Here is a 21,518-nt window from a genome sequence, read left to right as displayed (position 1 = left end):
TGAGCAAACTTCTCAACCTCTAAGTATAAGAAATCTGGACAAAGCCAAAAATAATGGAAGGTCTAAGGCCCAAAATCTGGGAGAGAGTTTTTAAATATTGCTGTTACAAACTTATAAACCTGAAAGAAATATGTATTTTGTGTTAGCATGCATTTTTGAGGATATGATGTCTGAAACTCAAATGTATGTTGTTATTTAGTGACTTCAGTCTTCAATGATTTGCAGGAAAACTCTGATTTTCTAATGGACAGACCAAACTATGAGCAGCTTGCCTTGGTGTGAAACAAATGCAAACGTCAAAACTAAAATATTCTAAGTCATGTGACTAAAGGTAAACTGACAGTGCTGCTTTGTTTAAAAATGCTGGAGCAGATAACTGATTGTGTGTGTCTGTGTGTGTGTGTGTGTGTGTGTGTGTGTGTGTGTGTTTGCGTGCACACATATATATGACGTGTGCATACCTCTCAACTTTGTATTGCAAAAGTTCTGGACAAAGCCAAAAATAACATGGAGGGGAGGACAAAGGCCCAAAATCAAGGACAGATTTTAAATATTGCTTTTATAAAGTTAGGAAGTTGCTATAACAAAAGGTATTCCATTAGCATGCATTTTTTGGCTGACTAAATTTGCAGATGATTGCAAATTAGGAACTATCATTGAATCCCACACTGACACAAATGTTCTATAGGAAGGGCTGACAGAGACAGACAACTGGTGTCAGAGCCATGGACTAAAACTAAATGCCAAGAAATGCATAATAGTATCCTTTGGGAAGTCATCCACCCCTGGTAACTATCATATTGAGAACACACCCCTTAGAGTTAACCCAGTAGTCAGAGACCTGGGGACACACATAGATACTAATCTAGCCTTTGATCATCATGTGTCCACACTAGTGAGGAAATAATTTTATGTTGCGCAACATATAAACAAAGATATGGCATCTAGGTCCAAGAAAGTCACAGTTCCACTGTATTCAGCATTCATCAGAGATTTGGGATGCATGGCTAGGCTGAAATAGGCCCTTGTGGTCGTTAGCCTAGTAAACACCTATGAACCTATGATATTAAGTCTGAAACTCAGATGTATGATATTATTTAGTAAATAATATTTAGTGATTTCAGTCCTCTATAATTTGCCAGCAAACCAGAAATTTTATAAATTTTATAAATTTTTTAATTTTACACCTTATATTTTGCTTAAAATTTAACTGTGGAGCTCTTCTCCCTAGGCCTCTGCTGAAAATGGACATAGGTTAATAGGTTCATAGGTGTATTAGGTTAATGGCCCTGGAGCCTATATAAGCCTAGCCTAAGAAGATTCCCTGGCATTATGCCGCCCAAAGTTAGTTCCCAGTGTCCATGTCAAGCAAGGCCACTGAAGTGATCCCTGGTGTGACCTTCCTATTGCCCATCCACTCGTCAAGATTTCTCTTAAAGAGGGCCAGTGAAGTGCTCTGCTTGACATGAATGGGAAGTTTGATCCAGAGTATGGGAAGTCTCTGGGTTAGGAACCTGTCCCTCCAGCATGTTCTGTTTATTGTGGTAATGAGGTTTAGGTCCCTGGAGCATGTGGCACAGAGGGACTGGGATTTCTTTAGGTGTAGCATATCTAGCAGCTCTGGGTCAGACATGGCTTTGTAGGTCAAGCAGAGATCGCCTCTAAGTAGGGGATAAGAGACAGAGTATAGCTGGAGAATTTTGAGTCTGTCCGTATAGGGTATGTGTCTAAGGCCTAAGATCCTCTTAGTGAGGTATTTTTGTGGCCTTTCCAGTTGTTGTAGGTGTCTAGTGAGGTACATACTAAATGGGGCATTGTTTTCTATAATAGGTCTAATGAGGGACGAGAAGAGAGGGATTATGACCTCTTTCTTCCTGGATGAGAAACCTTTTGTAATGAGATGTGCCACATAGAAGGACTTTCTGACTACAGTGGCAATGTGGTTATCAAAGGAGAGGTTGCTGTCAACCTGTGTCCCCAGGTCTCTTATCATGCCTTCAGTGTTTGGTGGACTATCACCTATGTGATACTTCATGGGCACCGAATTTTTCCCCAAAGGGAATGACAATGCACTTTTTGGCACTGAGCTTAAGGCCATGATTCTGGCACCAGTCACTGGTGTCAGTAAGGCCTTTTTGTAGAATGTCTACATCAGTTGGAGAATCAGTAATGGCTCCCAGTTTGCAATCATCTGCAAACTTGGTCAGCCAGAGTCCCTTTGTGTTGGCTTGAACTTCAGAGAAGTAGATGACAAACAGGAGAGGACCTAGGACCGATCTCTGTGGGTCACCACTTGTAACTGGTCGGTAGTCAGATTTGGAGTCCATTATTTTCACAGTGTGGGTTCTATCAGTGAGCCAGTTGGCAACCCATCTTCTGAAATAGGGGTTTATGTCTAGTTTAGTGAGTCTATCTATGATTCCTGAGTGAGGGATGGTGTTGAAGGCCTTAGCAAGATCTAAGTAGGTGGTGTGAACTACCTTGCCCTCATCCACAGCTCTGATGACAGACTCGAAGAAGTCTATCAGGTTGAGCAGGCATGATCTACTTTTACAAACCCAAACTGCATGGGGTATAGAGTTTGGAGATTCCCTATGTCCTTATTTATAAGGTCCATGATGATGCGTTCCATAGCCTTACATATCAGACTCGTCAGACTAATGGGGCAGTAGTTCCCACGGTCTGTGGTCGCTCTCCCTTTGTGGAGTGGGATGACCGTAGCAGTGCACCATTCGGTAGAAACAAAGCCTGAAATGAGGCTGAGATTGAACAAGGTACTCAGGTGTGGTGCCAGTTTACTTTGTAATTCATGCAGAACACAGCCAGGGATATTATCAGGTCCCATGGAAGCTGTACTCTTGGCTTTGGGCAGTGAGGTTTTTTACCTGTGTAGCTGTGATAATAGGAACTTGGCATTCCTCAGGTATTGTGATAGGCCCTTTAGGGGGTGAAAGGGGGGTGAAGCTTGCACTGAACCTGTCGACCAATATGTTGGCAATATCAGTTGGTTCTGTACATGTATTGCTATTGTGCTGTAACTCAGAGCAGATCTGAGTATTGCCATGTAGATTCTTGACATAACTATAGAATGCCTTGTGGTTGTCTTTAGAATCTGCAACAATTTTGTTTTCATAGCTAGCTTTAGATGATTTGATGATGGATATCAGTTTTTTGCTGAGGCTAACAAAATAAAATTAAATAAATAAATAAATTATGAGGAACAGACCAAAATATTAAGCAAAATTCAGATATCCTGTGAAATTCTGGGAAATTGAGAGGTATTTTGTACTATCCCTCCCAGAACCCTCTGCATATGTGTGTGTGTGTGTGTGTGTGTGTGTGTGTGTGTGTGTGTGTGTGTGTGTGTGTGTGTGTGTGTGTGTGTGTGTGTGTGTGTGTGTGTGTGTGTGTGTGTGTGTGTGTGTGTGTGTGTGTGTGTGTGTGTGTGTGTGTGTGTGTGTGTGTGTGTGTGTGTGTGTGTGTGTGTGTGTGTGTGTGTGTGTGTGTGTGTGTGTGTGTGTGTGTGTGTGTGTGTGTGTGTGTGTCTGTGTCTGTGTGTGTGTGTGTGTGTGTGTGTGTGTGTGTGTGTGTGTGCATGGGTGGATGTGTCTGTGTGTGTGTGTGTGTGTGTGTGTGTGTGTGTGTGTGTGTGTGTGTGTGTGTGTGTGTGTGTGTGTGTGTGTGTGCCTGTGAGTTTGTGTCTGTGTGTGTGTGTGTGTGTGTGTGTGTGTGTGTGTGTGTGTGTGTGTGTGTGTATGGGTGGATGTGTCTGTCTTGGGGTAGGCACCCATGCAGGGACTGGGCCCCATATACTTCCCTCCAAATAATGTTCTGCTCGTAAATTATTACGGTAAAGGGATATTTCAGAAACCGCCACTAACTTTCTGGTTTTGGTGCAGAGCTCCATTCTTCAAACTTTCTTCAGTTAGGTAGTCTGCACTGATGGAATCATGCTGCGGTTTTCAGATGATGATGTATCAGCAGTTTGTGTTAACATATAGCCTATAAGGAAACATAAAAGGAGCAATACAGGTGACATAACAAATTAAGTAGGAGGAAGCAGGAAAGGGAGAGGAAGATAACAAGCTTATTTAAAAAAGGAATCCAAATATTTTATAGATACATAAAGGAGCAAAAGAAAACCAAACAAGGGATAATGATACTTAATAATAAAAAGAATGCAAGTAAGTGTGCAGAAAAAAGATGAATAAAAAGTAGGGTTAGTGAGTTAATTTTTCCATTCATTAGTTGCAATGCAAGAGTGGGGGATTTATTATGTTGAGTTAGTTGAAGTATGGTGATAAGGGAGGTGACTGCAGTCCTTTCACAGAACAAAGGACCATGAAATAACCCCAAAAAGCTAAAGACAAAGAAGACACTGAGACCTTTTAGGAATCAGGCTGGAATGAACCAAAGGTATTATGGATTCCCAAAAGAAAGATCAAGAAAGATAATTTTAACATGGTTCTTAGAATGAGTAACTATGGCAATAATCCAGGAATGGGCAGTAGAAGTCACCTACTGAAACCTAGCAGGACATTTGAATGACAATGAGCTAATGAGGAAGACTTGAAATAGCTTATGTCTAGAAAGAAAGCTGCAGGGGCAGCAGTAAATGTACATTTTTTCATATGAAAGAATGGTTAATTCTGGGATAACAATGGAGTCAGTACTTCACCATTTCTTTTCAAAGTGACATGTAGAATGTCTGGAAGGAAATGTACAACTTTGTACTAATACATCAAATGTATACAACAGGGTAGATATGCAACAGCTATATAAAGAATGATAAAGGAGTCTGCTGAATATAGGCAATGGTCTAAAACAGGGCATCTTAAATTCAGTGCACAGAATTACAACATAATCATAATCATTTTGGGAATTAATAACAGGAAAAAATTAATATATGATTAGAAGGAAGCAGCGGCAACAATAGATGTTAAAAGAGCTCTGGGGTACTCAGATGACTTAAGGCAAGTTAGCAATGAAATAAAGCAGCAAAGAGGGTCAGTAGAGTATTGGAATGCACAGACAGACATTACCATCTCTAGGAAGGCAAGGAGTTGTTATCCCTACTTATGTGGAGTGTAAATCACCATCAACAGTGTTGTTTGCAGTTTTTCATACTTCATCGTTTCATCCATCTTCTTTAAGTAGAAAATAAAGAAACAGTTTATGACAAGCTAATCAAATAGTCTATGGTCCTCAACTTAAGCCATTTAAAAAAGATTAAAAGATTGTAATATGTATCACCATAAATAAAGAAGCAGAGGAGGGGATATTATGTAAACATTAAGTACATCAAGGGAAATCACAAAATGGGTGCTACATTGCAAAAACAATTCTATCAGAATAAGAAGAAACTCTCTAGCTCTTTTGGCACAGGGGAATAAAGCCCTGGCTACAGCCCAGATGACGGAAGTTTGATTAGCAGCATGAGCACCTGTTTGAACTGGCAAGGGACAGAAGAGGATTGATGTGATGCTTCCAACTTGCCTCTCCTAGTAGGGGATGGTGCAGCTGTGTATGCTCAGTGTTGCAATTCAATCCTCAACAGAGTAACATGCCCTCACTGATGACCCAAGCATGTCAATCCCAGAATGAGTTACTGGACATGTGCAGTGTGGTTAGTGCTTTGAATAGTAAAAACCTGAACTACCCTCGATGGCTGCCTCAGTGATGACATCTCTTGATCAGTTCTTGTCCTGATGTATTGTGAACAAATGGACCAGTAGATCAATGGAGGGTATGATGATCAGCATGCAATGGTGCCAAAACCATTAGGTGAAAAAAAAAAATATATATATATATATATATATATATATATATATATATATATATATATATATATATATTTATATATATATGTACACACACACACATAACATAGTCTGAAGTTATAACATAGATGCCTTAGGGGAGAGATACAGAGCATTTCTTTCTTTGCAGAAAAGGTAGTGGATGGTTGAAACATCCTTCCCTTAAGAGGATGTATTGTTGACCATGACAAATTCAGGAATACATGGGAGAGGAATAAGGCAGTTCTGACAAGGGGTAGAAAAACACACTTTTGGCTGAACAGGACCTGTAGTGTATTCAGTAGGTAGGTGGATGGAAACTATGTGTTTATCTGCCATTACAATCATTTTAAGAGCATTCTCCACTGGTCTAGAATAATAGTTGGCACAGCAAAAGTGGAAATAATGCTGCAACTAACAGGCATTAAAGTTAAAGTCAGTGATTGTGACTTCACTTTATTTTGTGGTGAATGAAAGACATTATTTTTATATTTTTAATATGCAAAGATATGTCTCTTTAAGAAAAGAAAAACAACCATAAAATGGCTGATAGCCCTTTTAAGTGTGTGCAGTAAGCCTCAGGTGACTGTATCAGTGAACACATAAAAATAAAAATACAGCTCAGATCAATTAAAATGAAACTTAATTGAGATACTATAGTGAAAGCTAAGTGCCTTCATCTACTAAACTATTTTCAAGAGCAGTAGACTTCTTCATATCAGTGTTAATGCCAGAATAACCAGTTGCCAGTTACTCTGGCATTAACATTCACCTGAAGAAGTCCAGAGCTCTTGAAAATAATTTAATAGACTAAGATGTTTATCTTTCACTTTAGTGACTCAATGAAGTTTTCTTTTTCTTTACCTGAGTTGTGTTTTCATTTTTATTCTTTAAGAGAAGAAAGAAACCTTTCAATCTCAACAAGACATTGAGCAGATTGGTGTAACAGGGGAGATGATTTTTCTGAGGCACAATACAGAATTGGAATTACCTAGACATGGTGAGGACTTGCTGCCTGTAGTTATGGTGGCTCCCAAAAAAAGCAATTACTAGAAAATGGAAATCAAAATATAAACGAGCTATATTAAAAGTAGTGACTATAGTAACAGAGATAAAACAACTGGAACTGAGATCTTTAGAAAAATGTAGGTGCAAACTACATAGGAAAAATGGGAATTGTGGGAACAATGCATACAGGGGAGGAATGAGGTTTAAAAGAAGGCAGGACTTAAATGAGCTATGTAATGTCTGACTGAAAATAAGTGATGTATAATGTTTGCAACTGGGAGTGTGTCAGTATGTTTTGTGATGTAAAATGCTTGCAACTAGGATTGTGTCGGTGTGGTTTGTTTTCATTTATATAACTGTATGATTGCTTTTGTCGTAAGTGATGGTTTAATAAGATTTTTTTTTGTTTAGAAAAGGAACAGGAATTGAATAATTTATGTAATGTTGCTTAGGTTATATGATATATAGCAATATATGTGAAGCATAATATTTGTTAATCTTAACTAGTTAATACAGGTTCATTAGTTTTATATAAATATAAATGTGCCTATGTCACAAGTGATAATTTAATAAAGGTGTTAAAAAAGACATCTGCTTGCAGAAAAAGACAAAAATAACAGTGTGCTGTCTCTTCTCTTTTTACACACACGCATCTTGTCTATTTTACAGCTACTTAAAAATAAAGATATTTTTTCTGACCTGTCATGTGTTTTAGTCTATTTTGGTCTACTGGAAATAACCAGATGCTTAATATACCATGAAAAGCAAGATGTTTTTGTAAAATCTTGATATCACTGCTTTCTCTCTCTCACTGTTCATATTTGTCCTAGAGCAAGTCAACTGCCACCTGTAAGCTTTCTTGTTTGTCTGAAATAGGATCTGACCACCTGCTGAGTGGCATTAAAAGAGAACTGCACCCACAGATGCAAAAAACATGTTTATTTCATCATGGTTTGGTGTTTTCTATATTTTAACACCACTCTGGGACTATTTACAGTTTTTAAAATATTTTTATACATAATTTCTGAGTCTGACCACATGGGTTCTGGCATGTTCTGATTGATTAGGTATCCAATAATGCAGCGCTTGACTGTACAAAATTACATCACACAGGCTTCTTTCTTCTTAAAGCTTATGTCACTGCATTGCTTTTACATGCATACACTGCTGTCTTTCATTCAGTTAGTTTTAAGTAACATTTCATGCCATGTAATGACTACTTAAAACATAAACAGTGCAAATGCCACAGAACAGACTTTCAAAGTGCTTTTTACTGCTGCTTCTTTTTAGACTGGCTAAATTGCAGTCTTTTGTGAAACCTGAATTGTAACTCATCTCCCATTCCCCTTTACACCTAACTTCCCTAGTTGTTAAAGTGCTAAGGGTCATTTGAGCTATTTGCTGTGATTGACAGCTCACAGCAGGAGACTTGACTCATGTATTTTTTTTTGTTCTAGCCTTTAATTTCTGTATGGGTAGAGGAAGGACCAAGGAGCTGTGACATCACAGCATAGGTGGGATTTTAGGATGGTCACGTTGATGTCAAGTTTGGAGAGGTAATTGGCCAGAAAACTATCTGTATTCAGTGGCCTTGATGACATCAGTGAATTGGTGACTACAGCAAGCTTTTACAGGGTGGGATAAAAGTTTTTTTAGGATGGTCACAGTGATGTCAAGTTTGGGGAGGTAACTGGCCAGAAAACTATCTGTATTTGGTGGCCTTGATAACATCAGTGAATTGATGACTGCAGCAAGCTTTCACAGGGTGGGATAAAAGTTTTTTGAAAGTGAAACCTCCACAGTACAGTAAGCTACTGTTCTAGTGGAGAGACACAATCAATTTAAAATATTTTAAATACTGTATTATAGTTTATTTATAGCAGGGACAGTAAATAGGGGAAAAAAGGACAGAGAAGTTGAGCATTTAATAATAGAATCCTATTGTAGTCCATTAATCCACTGTTCTTTTGGTAAGAGGCTGCAGGTTAGAATTTTGACACGTTTATTTTAAGACAGAGGGACATTAATTAATACAATAGGTGACGAAGATTTTTTTGAGTCCATGCATAAACTGTATTTATTTATGCATATTAGCAGCTGAGAAATCATATCACAGCTTTTAAGATTGTTGTGCTCTCTGGCATGCATGCACATTTGCCAATCCATGTTATAGAGCAACACGATTTATGTGAAAATAAATAATATTCAGTGTATGCAGGGGTGTAGCCAGAAATTTCCGTCTGTATGCTAGATGCTTACCAATACCTTCTGGATGCATACATGTATCATAAAATGTAATGTAGCATTTGAAAGTTTGCAATATCACATCAATCTTGAAGAAAAAGGGTGTTCTACAGCTGCTCAGCACAAGCTGCTTGACTACAATGACCTTATAGGTATGGACTTGGGTGACTGGTAGCTCTCATGGTCACCCACTCATAGCTTAAACTCAAATATTGTGTTTGAATGTGGTGCGACAGCCATGGGAGAGAGTGGAGTTGTCGCACCTCACTCAAACACAATATTCGAATTTAAGCAATGTTAGTGCAGTGGTTGCTGGTATGGGAGGGTGGACTGGGGTTTTAGGTAGAGATCAGGAAAGGGGCTTTATGTTTGGGGAGTGGGATGAGGTGGGTTAGATTTAGGCAGCTGGAAGGCAATATAGGTTTTGGGAGCAAATTGGGTAGTTTTGAGTTTAAGGAGCAGGAAGGGAGTTTTAGGGTTAGGGAGTAGGGGTAGTTTTGGGGTTAGGGAGTGATCAGGAACTTTAGATTTAGGGAGGAGGAGTGGAGATTTAGGCTAAGGGAGTAATTGGGGACTTGCTGTGGTTAGTGTCAGGGTCTGGGTGGGAGTTCTTAGGGTTAGAATTAGGGTTCTGGTAAATCCATATAGTCAGGTAGGGTTAGGTGGTGGGAAGGTTATGTAATTTACTGGGACTGAGCTGACAGTAGTTAGGGCACTTGCCAATTACAGCAAGTGGCAGTGAGGACTTTGTCTCCAGAATCTGTAGCAGGTTCACAGTTCAAGGCCATCTAAAAACACATATAAATGTTTATTACAGCTATAGAATGCCCTAATCCATATCCTCTCATCTAAAAATCAGATCTTATGATTATTTGCATAACATACCCATCTATTGAGGAAAGGGTGCTATTTTTCTGTACATGTTTGGATAGACCCAAGCTGGCATGCCTTTAATTTTTTAGGAAATAAAAAAATATTAGTCTAGTCTACATGTTTTTCCCACAAAGGATTTCACATTTTACTTTTATTTAAAATAATTTTCCAGTTAAATTAATCCTGCACAGCTGAACTTCCATTTAGCAAAGTTATGAGCAAAAATTCAGAATTCCACTGGATTCTAGTATTTATTCGGATAAAGTGTCAAATTAACAAAATAGTGACACTTGCTCCAGTTTCAGCATATTTCAGCATTTTTTTTACTTCAGGTACACATTTTATTAAACTTTTCTCTGGGTGAAATGAAAGTTTTTGCTCCATTTTGTCTTGCAAAATTCAGCTTTGCAACATATTTTTAAGTAAGAGCAAGTACATCTTTAAGGTGTACATAATGTAGTGTCTCTGACATAAGCAACATACTCAGAACTTGTGTTTTGAATATGAGATTTCCATTTGCAAGATGTCTGCCTCACACTATCAAAAGAAAAAACAATGAGAATGGCCACAGATGAGTCTTAGAGATTACAGAAGTGCTCCTTTCATTTTCTGAAGGGCACTAAAATACTACAACTGTTGTAGTCATGAGGTTAGAGCAGTTTTCACAGGGATTAAAATGAAATAACAATGGTTTCACTTATGACCTCAGCCACCTTTGGCAGAGAAGGAGTGTTGTAGAACACATAATTGAAATAGTACATATACCACTCGTTTTTTTGCTGAAAACTTCTGGATAAGGTAAAATGAATGGGGGCAAATGCCCAAAGTCACTGACAATTTTTAAATATTAAATATTTTATATATTCCATAAATTCATTTAAAAAGTTAATACAACAACATGCATGAAACTCTAATGAATAGTATTATCGACTGACTGTAATCCTCAGTTATATACAAGAAAATAAAAATAAAAAATACTTTGGGAGAGGGCCAAAATATGAGGCAAAATCAGGAATGTTCTGCAAAAGCATGGCAATTGAGAGGTGTGGAATAGTACAGTAAATACACTGACAGGGTTACAGCAATCTGTAGCAGATGAGTGGTATATGTAATGCAGAATTATGACAGTCAGTATTATGCACCAGCACACTGTAATGCTCTAGTATTACAAAGGACTATTATTCCTATGTATCAGCAAACTGAAGCATTCCTGCTTTGTAAAGTACTGCTCACACTAAATAACGATGAACAAAGTTTGCAGCAAACCTAAGCATGACATCACCTAAGTGCAGCATCACTTAAGGGTAGCACCACCTAAGTGCAGTACAACCTAAGTCTACCAGCACATAAGCGCAGCATTACCTAAGTGTAGCACCACCTAAGTGCAGCATCACCTAAGTGCAGTTTCACCAAAGTGTGGCACTACCTAAGTGCAGTATTACCTAAGAGTAGCACCCTCCCCATGTGCAACATCATCTAAGTACAACATCACTTATGCATAGCTCCTCCTAAGTGCAGTACCATCTAAGTGTAGCACCTCCTAAGTGCAGCATCACCTAGGTGTATCACCATCTAACTGCATCATCACCCAAGTGTAACACCCCGGAAGTGCAGTACTGCCTAAGTGTAGCACCGCCTAAGTGCAGCATCACCTAAATGTAGTATGCCCTAAGTGCAACACCACTTAAGTGCAGCATAACTAAGAGTAGCACCCCCTCAAGTGCAGCATCACGTAAGTGTATCATCATCTAACTGCATCATCTGCTAAGTGTTGCATCCCCTATGTGCAGTACCACCAAAGTGTAGCACTACCTAAGTGCAGCATCACTTAAGTGTAGCACTACCTAAGTGTAGCACTACCTAAGTACAGTACTACCTAAGTATATCACCGTCCAACTGCATCATCACCTAAGTACCACCTGACAGCAGCATTGCCGAAGCACAGCATCTCACTTAAGTGAAGCATTCTCATAACAAGGAATACTTTTAATCAATATCACAACAACCTGCAATATTCTTTCACTAATAACTTTACTCTTCATATACCTAGAAAAGAGTACTGCTCATATCGCCTACCAAACCTGTGATATTGTGATATCCTTAAAGTTTAATACATTACTGTTCACAAATCTAGCAATGTGCACTTTCCTGCAGCAGTGAAGCAAGTGCTTAGTACATCCAAGAAAAGGGCAACTTTCCCTCATCATCAATCACTGTTCTCATATCCTAGTAATCAGCAATTCCCGCATCTGTGAACACTGTAATTCTCTTGTATCCCTTGACAACATATTTCCTGCTCCAGCTGTTGTATGTGTTCAGTGCTACAGACTCCAGTAGGAGTTATGTGACTGCTGCTGTCCTGTAACATCTGTACTGAAGCACAGAACTGCAGCTTCATATGTAATGTGAAACAGCCCTGCATTTACAACTGCACCGCTGAAAACTGACTTGCCTTTTACCATATAATAACCTGCCATCTCTGCCATCTGTTTTCTTTAGCTAAATAAAGATAATCAAAGATAATTACCTGTGTTAACTGATCTGCAGTGAACCTTTTTTAAGAAAAGTAAAATCAGTACAGTACAGCTGATCCTTATTTGATGATCTTTTTGGAGGGAACCTTTCTTATTTCAAAATCCATGAAATGATGGCTGATGATTCAAATGCAGTTGCTTGTGTGGTACATTGTCTTTAATTTACAATATGCTTCTCGGTGGGAGTTTAGATGTTTACCTGTCAGATATACATTCACTAGCCCCACCCATCAACAGTCCGCAGACTTTGAGGAGATCGTTTAGGCGACTGTGGCCTGTCCACAACTGGTCAAACTAAGGTTGATGCACAGATATATACAATTTATGCTGCACTGTACAATGGACTCATAAGATGTAAATTCACTTAGTGCTCTGAGATTACATACAAATGATTACATTAATATTATTACTATTATCAGACAAAATAAAATTCATCCAATGGGAGAATTACATAACTTATTTTTGAAATTTCCTGCAGCAACTATTAACAGTTATTTGAATGTGAATTTAACTCAGTTGAAGAGTTGCTGATGTGTTTGACTGCAGCCATGCTGTTATCCTTCCACCTCTGCAGAACATCTAAGTTAAAGCACATACAGAAAGCAAATCCATACGCATTTTTCTGCATATTACAAAAGGAGGAGAAAAATATAGTACTGAAAGTAGCAACGATAGGGAGTGAGGGATAACACAACGAGAATGGGAGAGTATGCAACGGGAAAAGCAAAGGTAGGCACAAGGACGAAAGTAGGAGAGGTGGGTGTAAACAATAGGGAAAAGCAAGTAATATGAATTAAAGGAATAATAGAATATGAATATGAGATGAAACTGTGCAACATAACCATCATATGTGGAATATATAAGGAAATTAGTTAATGCAAAGTGGTAGGGGGACTTTAATGCAGTTTCACATGACACTTCCTTTGCATCGATTACACTGTAAACAGCTGTGGTCATTGAGGAAGTGTTCCTTAACTAGCATATTAAATGCTGCATAACATAATGTTGCTCTTAGTTTGCAAAGTGACTTCTTTCATTCTTCTGAAAATTGAAGTGGCTGGGTTCTGTCACCTAGCTTTGTATTTGTTAACTTAATAAAATAAAAAAATGATAAATATGCCATCAATTTTTTTTATTTAAATTCTTTCTCTGTCTCTCTGTCTGTCTCATGTGCCATACACAGACACACAGACACACACACACACACACACACACACACACACACACACACACACACACACACACACACACACTCACACGTACACTCACACACAAACTTTATATTGGCTCTTAAGAATTTTTAGGGTTAATTTGTTTGCATTAATTTAAAGTTCACTTTTTCCTATGACTTTTGTCTCTTGCAAAGGAATGGAGAACTGCTTCCTTTTGTTTGGATGAAAGGAAATTTTAGAACAGCATTCGTCCATTTTGTACTCATCAGTCTTGCAGAAACATAAAACCTTTTGCGCATTGTTTCAGCTCTTGTCTCTTGGAATCTTAATGGTAGTTCAGTCAGAGATAACATTGGTTGTAACATTTTTCTTGCTCCAATGTTTTACACAGTCACATTATAATATATGGGTATGGCTATACAGTATATCAGGTAAAATGTTATAGAACATTAAAAAAATAAGTCTTTGCATGGCGTATTATTAAGGAAATCCTTTTGAAGCTACTAAGGTCTCAAATACAGACGTATGGAACTAACCCAAATGTTGTTAGGAAATTAGTCTGCATTTAACATTTGATAAAAAAATGTGAAATGTCTGCTTGAAATGTTACATGCTTTTTCATTCATGTACAGCACCAGTCTTTTTTTTCTAGTATTGGACACTAGCTATAGTTTGTCTGTAGCATTAAATAATGTCTTATTATTGTTTTCCAGTGGCTTATTTTCATTATAATTAAAAACTTATGAATCTAAATCAGCAAATGCCAGTCTACTGACAGATCATACAGGAGGAACACTTTCTCATTTTTCAGAAGAGAAAGTTTTAAGATGATCAAGACCTTACAGTTATTGATAAAGAATGTTTGTATAGGCTTAGTTATTTTTAAAATGTGTGCCATTAAATAGGTCTATATTTTTGAAGATTTTTAATCTTTGACAAGCAAGGATAAATCTAAAAGCAAAAATCAGAGCACTATAGCCAAATAACAGCATTTGAGAGATATGTTTGCAGTTGTGAAAAAAAATGACTATAAAATGCACATTTATTTCAGATAAAACGTATGGCTAGATTGTCAAACATAAATCCTGCTTACCTGAGAAGGCACAGAGCAGAGCCAGCAGAATGGAGCTTGTTGTTGTCATGTTGATGTTCAGTGTTACATCTGTCCCCAACACTGTAGCTTTCACTGTACTCCTAATAAAAAAGAAAAGAAAAAAAGTACTTAAGTGACAGATTGACCCACCAATTCCAGAGATGACAGCTAACTACGCAGATCAGTTCTTGAGACCATAGAGCACACCCAGTAATTCACAAGTTCCTCATTCTGTGAAATCTGCAAAGTTGCAACCAGTGTGACGTATTAGATTAAAGCTATGGTACAGATTTGTGCATTGTTATGTCCTTTTATCAAGACAACCTGACTTTTTTTTGCATGGTTGATAAGCAGTGAACTTTTCATACGTCCCTTGATCTGGGGATTGCACTGAGTTTATAGAGTGATGCCAAGGAATGTGGAGACACCTGCACCTTATTTACTTTTTCCTAAGTAGGTAGTATTTGAGGGTGGTTCTGCATCTCTTTTATTCCATTAGAGAGGAGGAGAGATAAATGCAGCATGAAGGGAAGGGCAAAATAGGATAATTGTTCAGGGTCTCCAAAATACATCAACTGACATAGTCCTTCTGGAGAATACATTAAAAATTGCCAGTTTTAGTGTTACTTTTCAAAGCATTAGTCAGTAAAATAAAAGAGAAGAATGTGAATTGTATATCAAAATAGTAAGGTAGTCTTGTTAGGGATGGTATAATTTGGGTCCTAAAAGTCTGACTGCTCTGGGTGCCACAGATGGTTAATAAAGACATGACTAATTGTTAAAGTTTGGAAGCCATTTTAATTTGCTAGTTCTGTTTGTTACTTAACAACTTTTTTATTTACGATAAACCACAGTGTGCCAGAATACATTATAGTATTATCTTAAGAATGCATTATAGTTTTATCTTACTTCCACTCATTCTACAAGTACAGGGATAGTCTTGATAATATATAGATGTGCTCCAGTCAACAGCATTAGTGTTTAGTATGCAGATGCTATTTAGACGAGACAACAAAATGAAACAAATGTAAGGTCACATTATAATTTTAGAAAAGCATATAAGTAAAGTATTCTGTTCAAGTTGTACATAGTATTTCCAAAGCAAAGTAACAGTATGTGGTAACAAAAGTCATTTTCTTTGTGCAAGCAGTCCAGCACACAGACACACACACACACACACACACACACACACACACACACACACACACACACACACACACACACACACACACAAACACTGACTGCTTCTTTTCAAATACTTTACAGAAACTTCCCTAGGAGTTTACACTAAAGATGCCTTGAGCCTCAACAAGATAACACCACATTATCAGCTAATTTGCATATCTCTGGATCACAGTTACTACTGAAATGTGAAGATAATTACTGATCTCTACGTTACAGTATTAAACTAATACCCATGTAGGTATTGGTACCTCCCCCACAGTCACTCTTACGCACACACACACACACAAACACACACACATGTAGCACAGTCCTTGCACCTATCCCCCTGACTTGCCCTATCTTCTGTGGTTGATGCCCATACTGATGCTGGTGCCATTAAGGCACTTTCCTGGTGTCTAGTGGCTTCTCCCACCTCACCAAATCCCAGTACCACAGTTGTGGTGGGTAGTTAGATATGGCTTTTTGTCTATGTTCAATACACAATGTGGTGGGGATGGCCATGCTTATCTAGATGGCTGAGTGATTTCTTGCATTCCTCTGCATGTAGATGCTTTCCTGGAAGTGGTTCCAAGAGATTGAGCACTCTACTAATTAGCACATGCCTCTTCCAGACTACCTCATTAGCATTCACACAGCCGTGGGGAGAGTCTTACAGATTTCTGTATGTCTTCATGCTAGAGTAACATGTCGCACCATGTTAGGGTGGTTGTTGAATACCAAAAGGGTACTACGACATATACATGGAGGTGTACACATCATGGTTTCTTCATGAATTCCTCCTTCATGTTTATTGGTATATTCTTAACACTGATTCTGCAGGTATAATTACAGAGCACAAGTTGGAAGTTATAATTTGTGAAAGTTTGAATCTTTAAACATAAAAAGAGACTTTAATAGTATAGTTGATGGATGGATTTTCAACATGTGATCTACAACTTGGTGATCTTAGATCATGTGATTGTCTAATGGTATTTACAAATAGTTGTTCTGATGGTGTTCCAGTGATTTTACAAGGAACGAAAGCCTTGTTTTTTAATTTGCTACTAAACTTGTTATTTACTTGTTGCTATTTGAGTTAAATTAAAATTCTGTTTTAAATATCTCAATTGGGCATCATTTAATTTTGGCTTCCTGGTAGTTCCATGGATCGTGGTGTGAAATTTTTGAATAAAGAGAGTTTGGCATGCTATTGTAGAAGCTCACCAAATGCATAAACGCAGGGAGATTGTAGTACGTATCATGCATGGGAGTTGTACTGGGGCTTGAACCTGCGTTCTAGGAAAGAATGATGCTTGAAGAAAATGGAGAATTCCTAAGAAGATAATTTTTGTCTTTGCCCATATCTTCTACGGACATTTTATTATGCTTATGGGACATATCATACCTCATTCTTCACTTGTAGTTTGGCTTCACCTTTGAATCCCCAGTGGCTAGCTTGACCAGGTCTCACCTCACTGAGTTCAACTTATCAGGAACTCAGTCCCCCCCCCCAAATATGTAAAGTAAATGTTTTTTGTACCTACCCGCCATCTAAGAAGCAACCCACTATACTCCCTGAACTTATATATGTATACCAACTCCATGGTTTCAGAAATTTGGGGAAAAGACCACAAATATCATATGCATCAATTTAAAAACTACACCAGTGATGAGGGAATTCAACATCAGGGAGATGAACTTAATCATAAGAAACCCTGTCTACTTTGCACTGCATGAAGTATGGAGCCAGTACTTTGATATGACTATTAAACAGAATATTTCACAAGTGTCAGAGCTAAATCTAGTCACTCTTTATTTTATTAAAGATACTTCCAGCCACTCAGAGATTTTTGTCATGGTTCCTGATCCTACTACCTTTCCAGCAATAGGGTTACCACCCGCCCCACTTTGCGAGGGACAGTCCCTCTTTGGGCAGTTGTGTCCTGCAAAAAAATTGTAAAAATGACAAATGTCCTGAGATTTTAGGACAAAATTATTTCCTATATTTTATGTAATAGTTGCATAAAACAGTTATTCTGTATCTGAAACACCTAAATATTATAAGAAACAGAATAAGCAACCAAAATACTACAAGTATAAGCTTTTATTTAGGCAAAAAATTGAAGTTCTGTCCTTTGTACTGGCCGTGGGTATGTTTCACCCTGCAAAATCTGACATTTGTACCAAAAATGTCCCACTTTGGGCATTTGAAAAGGTGGCAACCCTATCCAGCAAAGCTGTTCTAATTGTCTTCCACCATTTCAATGAAATAATGCTCCCTCATGTCTGCTCTGAGCTACCCACATAGTACACTTAAACTGTCATCTCTTGTTCTTAAATAGTTTTTTGTTTGTTTCTTTGTTTCTTTCTTTCTTGAAAGATAATAGTCACCTGGTATTAAGTGAATTTACTTATAGATCTCCACCAGTCAATCAACTGTAATTCTTTAAATTCTATCTCTCTAATCACAACTCCCTGAATACCCAAGTCCTAAAATGGTTTTATGTTGTTTGGCAGCAATGCAAGGTCAAAGCTGCATGAGCTGTTTTTCATCCTTTCAGGGTGCTGACCATTTCCTCACAGTTGTGGGACTAAATAGTTAGTATGCATATATGTATGTAAAGGGGTACCCAGAGAAGTCCCCCTAGCTAAGGTTTGGTGGACTTCCCCCTACAGAACATTTTTTTCATAATGTCACTGCTGTTTTGATGAGTATTTTGTTCTACTAGTTGGTCTTGTCTAGTTTTCTGTCAGGGAGTTGCACATTCTTAAGATTCTTAAATGCTTTTTATCATGTATCCCCCCACCAAAGACTAATTTCAATCACTTGTTTCCTTTGCAATGTCCTTAAATAATTACATTTTCAGAACTCTATTATTCTAGCTGTCATCATACTAGCTGTCTATAAAGCAGGATAAAAAATTTTCATTTTCTACCTGTGATGCTTTTTCCTGTGCAGATTAGTATGCTATAATATTCCTTTTTGCTGCCTTTTCATGGGGTCTATATTATAACATCGAAGTCTGAAAACTTTGAATGTTATAATATCGAACCGTATTCAGCGAATGCTTGAAGTAGCGAAGCTGCAGAACACTGAATACTTTCATAGGAAAAGTATTTGGTGGGCCGTTTCTGCTGCTTCGCTATATTCTCGACTGTGGAGTGAAGGTTACGGACCGGGTTAAGGTAAGTGTGCGAAGAAAGGTGAGTGTACGATAGGGACCTTAGGGTTAGGGATCGGGTAAGGTGAGTGTGTGATAGGGACTTTAAGGTTAGGGAGTGGGTAAGGTGAGTATGCGATAGTTAGGGACCTTAGGGTTAGGGTTGGGTTAAGGTAAGTGGATAGCTAGTGGTGTATGTCTGGTTTAGTGTAGGGTTTTGTGAAGTGTATGTGTGTGGATTATTTATTTTGGTGTGCTTGTGTTGTGTGTATGTTTGTTGGGACATCAATTTTTTTCCCTGGGAAAAAATTCGCTATTCTGACTGTTCGGTTTTCTGGTGTTTTGATCAAATGGGTTCGATATTATAACATTCGAAGTTTTCAGACTTCGATGTTATAATATAGACCCCTTTTCATGCTGGTTGTTTACATTTAGATAATCTAATAAAACTGTATCCATGTCTGTTTACTCTTTTATTATACAACTTCCCCTTCTAACAGTGTATTCCTTTCCCGAGTCACTGTTTCGTAGATGTATTATTGTACATTTTTGCATTAAATTCAAGCTGCCATTTTTCATACCCTTCCTTCGGTATCTTCTCTTTCTTTCTACCCACTGCTTTGCTGTCATAAGTCTTTTATAATTTTTCTACACTTTCATTTGGTCATTATCGTTACATACATTTGTACCATCAGCAAACTGGAAACGTTTTCCTTCAAGGCCTTCTGCAAGATGACTTGTCAAGACATTGAAAATAATTGACCCATGAGATGACCCCTGTGATACCTCACTCAGTCTCACCCTTTCCTCTTAATGAGATGCACAACTCATTCTTTTCTGTTATTTGTGCTCTAACCTTTTATGTGGTACTTAGCCAAATGTTTTGCTAAAAGCAAAGCAGGCCACATTTTCCACCCCTTTGTGAACTACTACCCCAATGTCATGATTAGTCAAAGAACTCCATTTTTATTAAATAGATAAGGCATATGGGTTTTGTATTTCTGTTTTGAGTTGTGTGTTGTTTTATATTGCAGTGTATCATGTAAGCAACAGAGCAGATCATGTTTGAAAAAATGTTTTTAATTAAATAGTTATTCATTTTGATAATTGTATATGAAAGTACGAAAGTATGATGCATAACTTCATGGAAGGCTGAGTTATCAACTGAGAATGAAAAAATAAAGCTGCCTCAGTGTTACACAGGCAGGACCATCTGCACCACAGATGACCTGAGTTTGGTTACTAACTTGTTCTGATGGTAAGGTCAGTTAGGGGGTTGGGGTAGAATAAAACAGCTGACAGACAGCTGTCCTAACCCATATAGAAGGTTAGAGCAGAACTGCTTCTTTTTTACATTTGGTAGAGACCAGGAATCATGCAGATTACTTCTCTGTAAGTGGGAATGAATGACACCCAGCAGTTTGTAACTGGATGTGCACATGAGGCATGCTGACATCATTGCATAAATTGCCCTCTTAGTTAGGAACCTTGACCAGCTGCCACACAAATGATGACTTCTGGTACCTAGCATGCAACTCTTGTTTATATTTCTCACTTCCTGGGCTCTGGACAATACATACCACAAGTCAGACTACCTAAGAACTCAGAAAGCAAACCCAATGAAATATCACATCTGGGATTATGTGAAAAGGAACAGTTGGAGAATTTAGGAGGACAGGGGGTATATAAAAGAATGAAGAAATAAAATAATGTATTATCTAAGCTTTTGCATGACCATTTAGAATTTTTCAAAAATCTTCTGGTGTGGTTTCAAGTACAAAGCGTTGTTTGGTGTGACTTTTGTTCACCCCATTCAGCCTTCATCCTGAAGCTCCCAGCCTTCCAGATACTCTTGCGTTCTTTCCACCAGCAATGATTTCAAAATGTTCGGTATATATGAGATTGAGGGGACAGAATGTTAAATTTCACCGTCCGCCTTATTCTCACTCTTGTGAATAGGAATAACATTTGCTGTCTTCTGAAAAGGTTAGTATACCAATAATTTTATTTATATATCTTGGTTGACCAAGAAACGTCTGATTGAGCAAAGTCCATTTTCAGTAGAGACTCAGGAAGAAAAACTCCAGCAGATACATGTAAGATGCTAATGACAGAACACATTTTTTACAAAGATACATTACATAGATAGTTCTTAAGGCATATAGCTACACACATGTAACTGTTCTGTAGTGACACTATATAAGGATACAACTAGTATTTCTTCTGTGATGACATTATACATAATATTAAATTCCAAGTAAAAAACATATAGTATTCAAACAATTCATATGACAAGCAGACATTAGATATGACTTATAAGGCATGAGTAAGGAAGGTTACAACTTAGATGTTTGGAATAAATAAAACTGAGGTAAGGAGTGTGAGACATTAGTCAGTAGGTAAATACTATTTAAAGCTAGAAGAGGGAGAGAGGCATTGTATAGCCGATGGGTCAAGGATAACTAGGTAAG

The 21,518-nt window shown here is 37.9% G+C and overlaps 1 protein-coding gene across 2 annotated transcripts in view; it reads right to left on the bottom strand.

The window, feature by feature from the left end:
- Positions 1 to 15,078, bottom strand: part of LOC122812037 (prosaposin-like) — a 223,855-nt gene extending 208,777 nt beyond the window's left edge. For both annotated transcript variants that reach the window (XM_044084283.1, XM_044084284.1), the window contains exons 1-2: positions 15,047 to 15,078; positions 14,723 to 14,823 (exon numbers count right to left, since the gene is read on the bottom strand). In XM_044084283.1, coding sequence (XP_043940218.1) covers positions 14,723 to 14,823; positions 15,047 to 15,063 — 118 coding nt within the window. In that variant the 5' untranslated portion in view covers positions 15,064 to 15,078. The remainder of the gene's footprint in view (positions 1 to 14,722; positions 14,824 to 15,046) is intronic.
- Positions 15,079 to 21,518: the final 6,440 nt, after the last annotated feature.

The sequence above is a fragment of the Protopterus annectens genome, chromosome 9.part0 (assembly GCF_019279795.1).
Source record: "Protopterus annectens isolate FY-2018-M chromosome 9.part0, PAN1.0, whole genome shotgun sequence".
NCBI classification, from domain to species: domain Eukaryota; kingdom Metazoa; phylum Chordata; order Ceratodontiformes; family Protopteridae; genus Protopterus; species Protopterus annectens.
The sequence above is the reverse complement of the archived record's forward strand: the minus strand, read 5'-3'. Positions and strand labels throughout refer to the sequence as shown.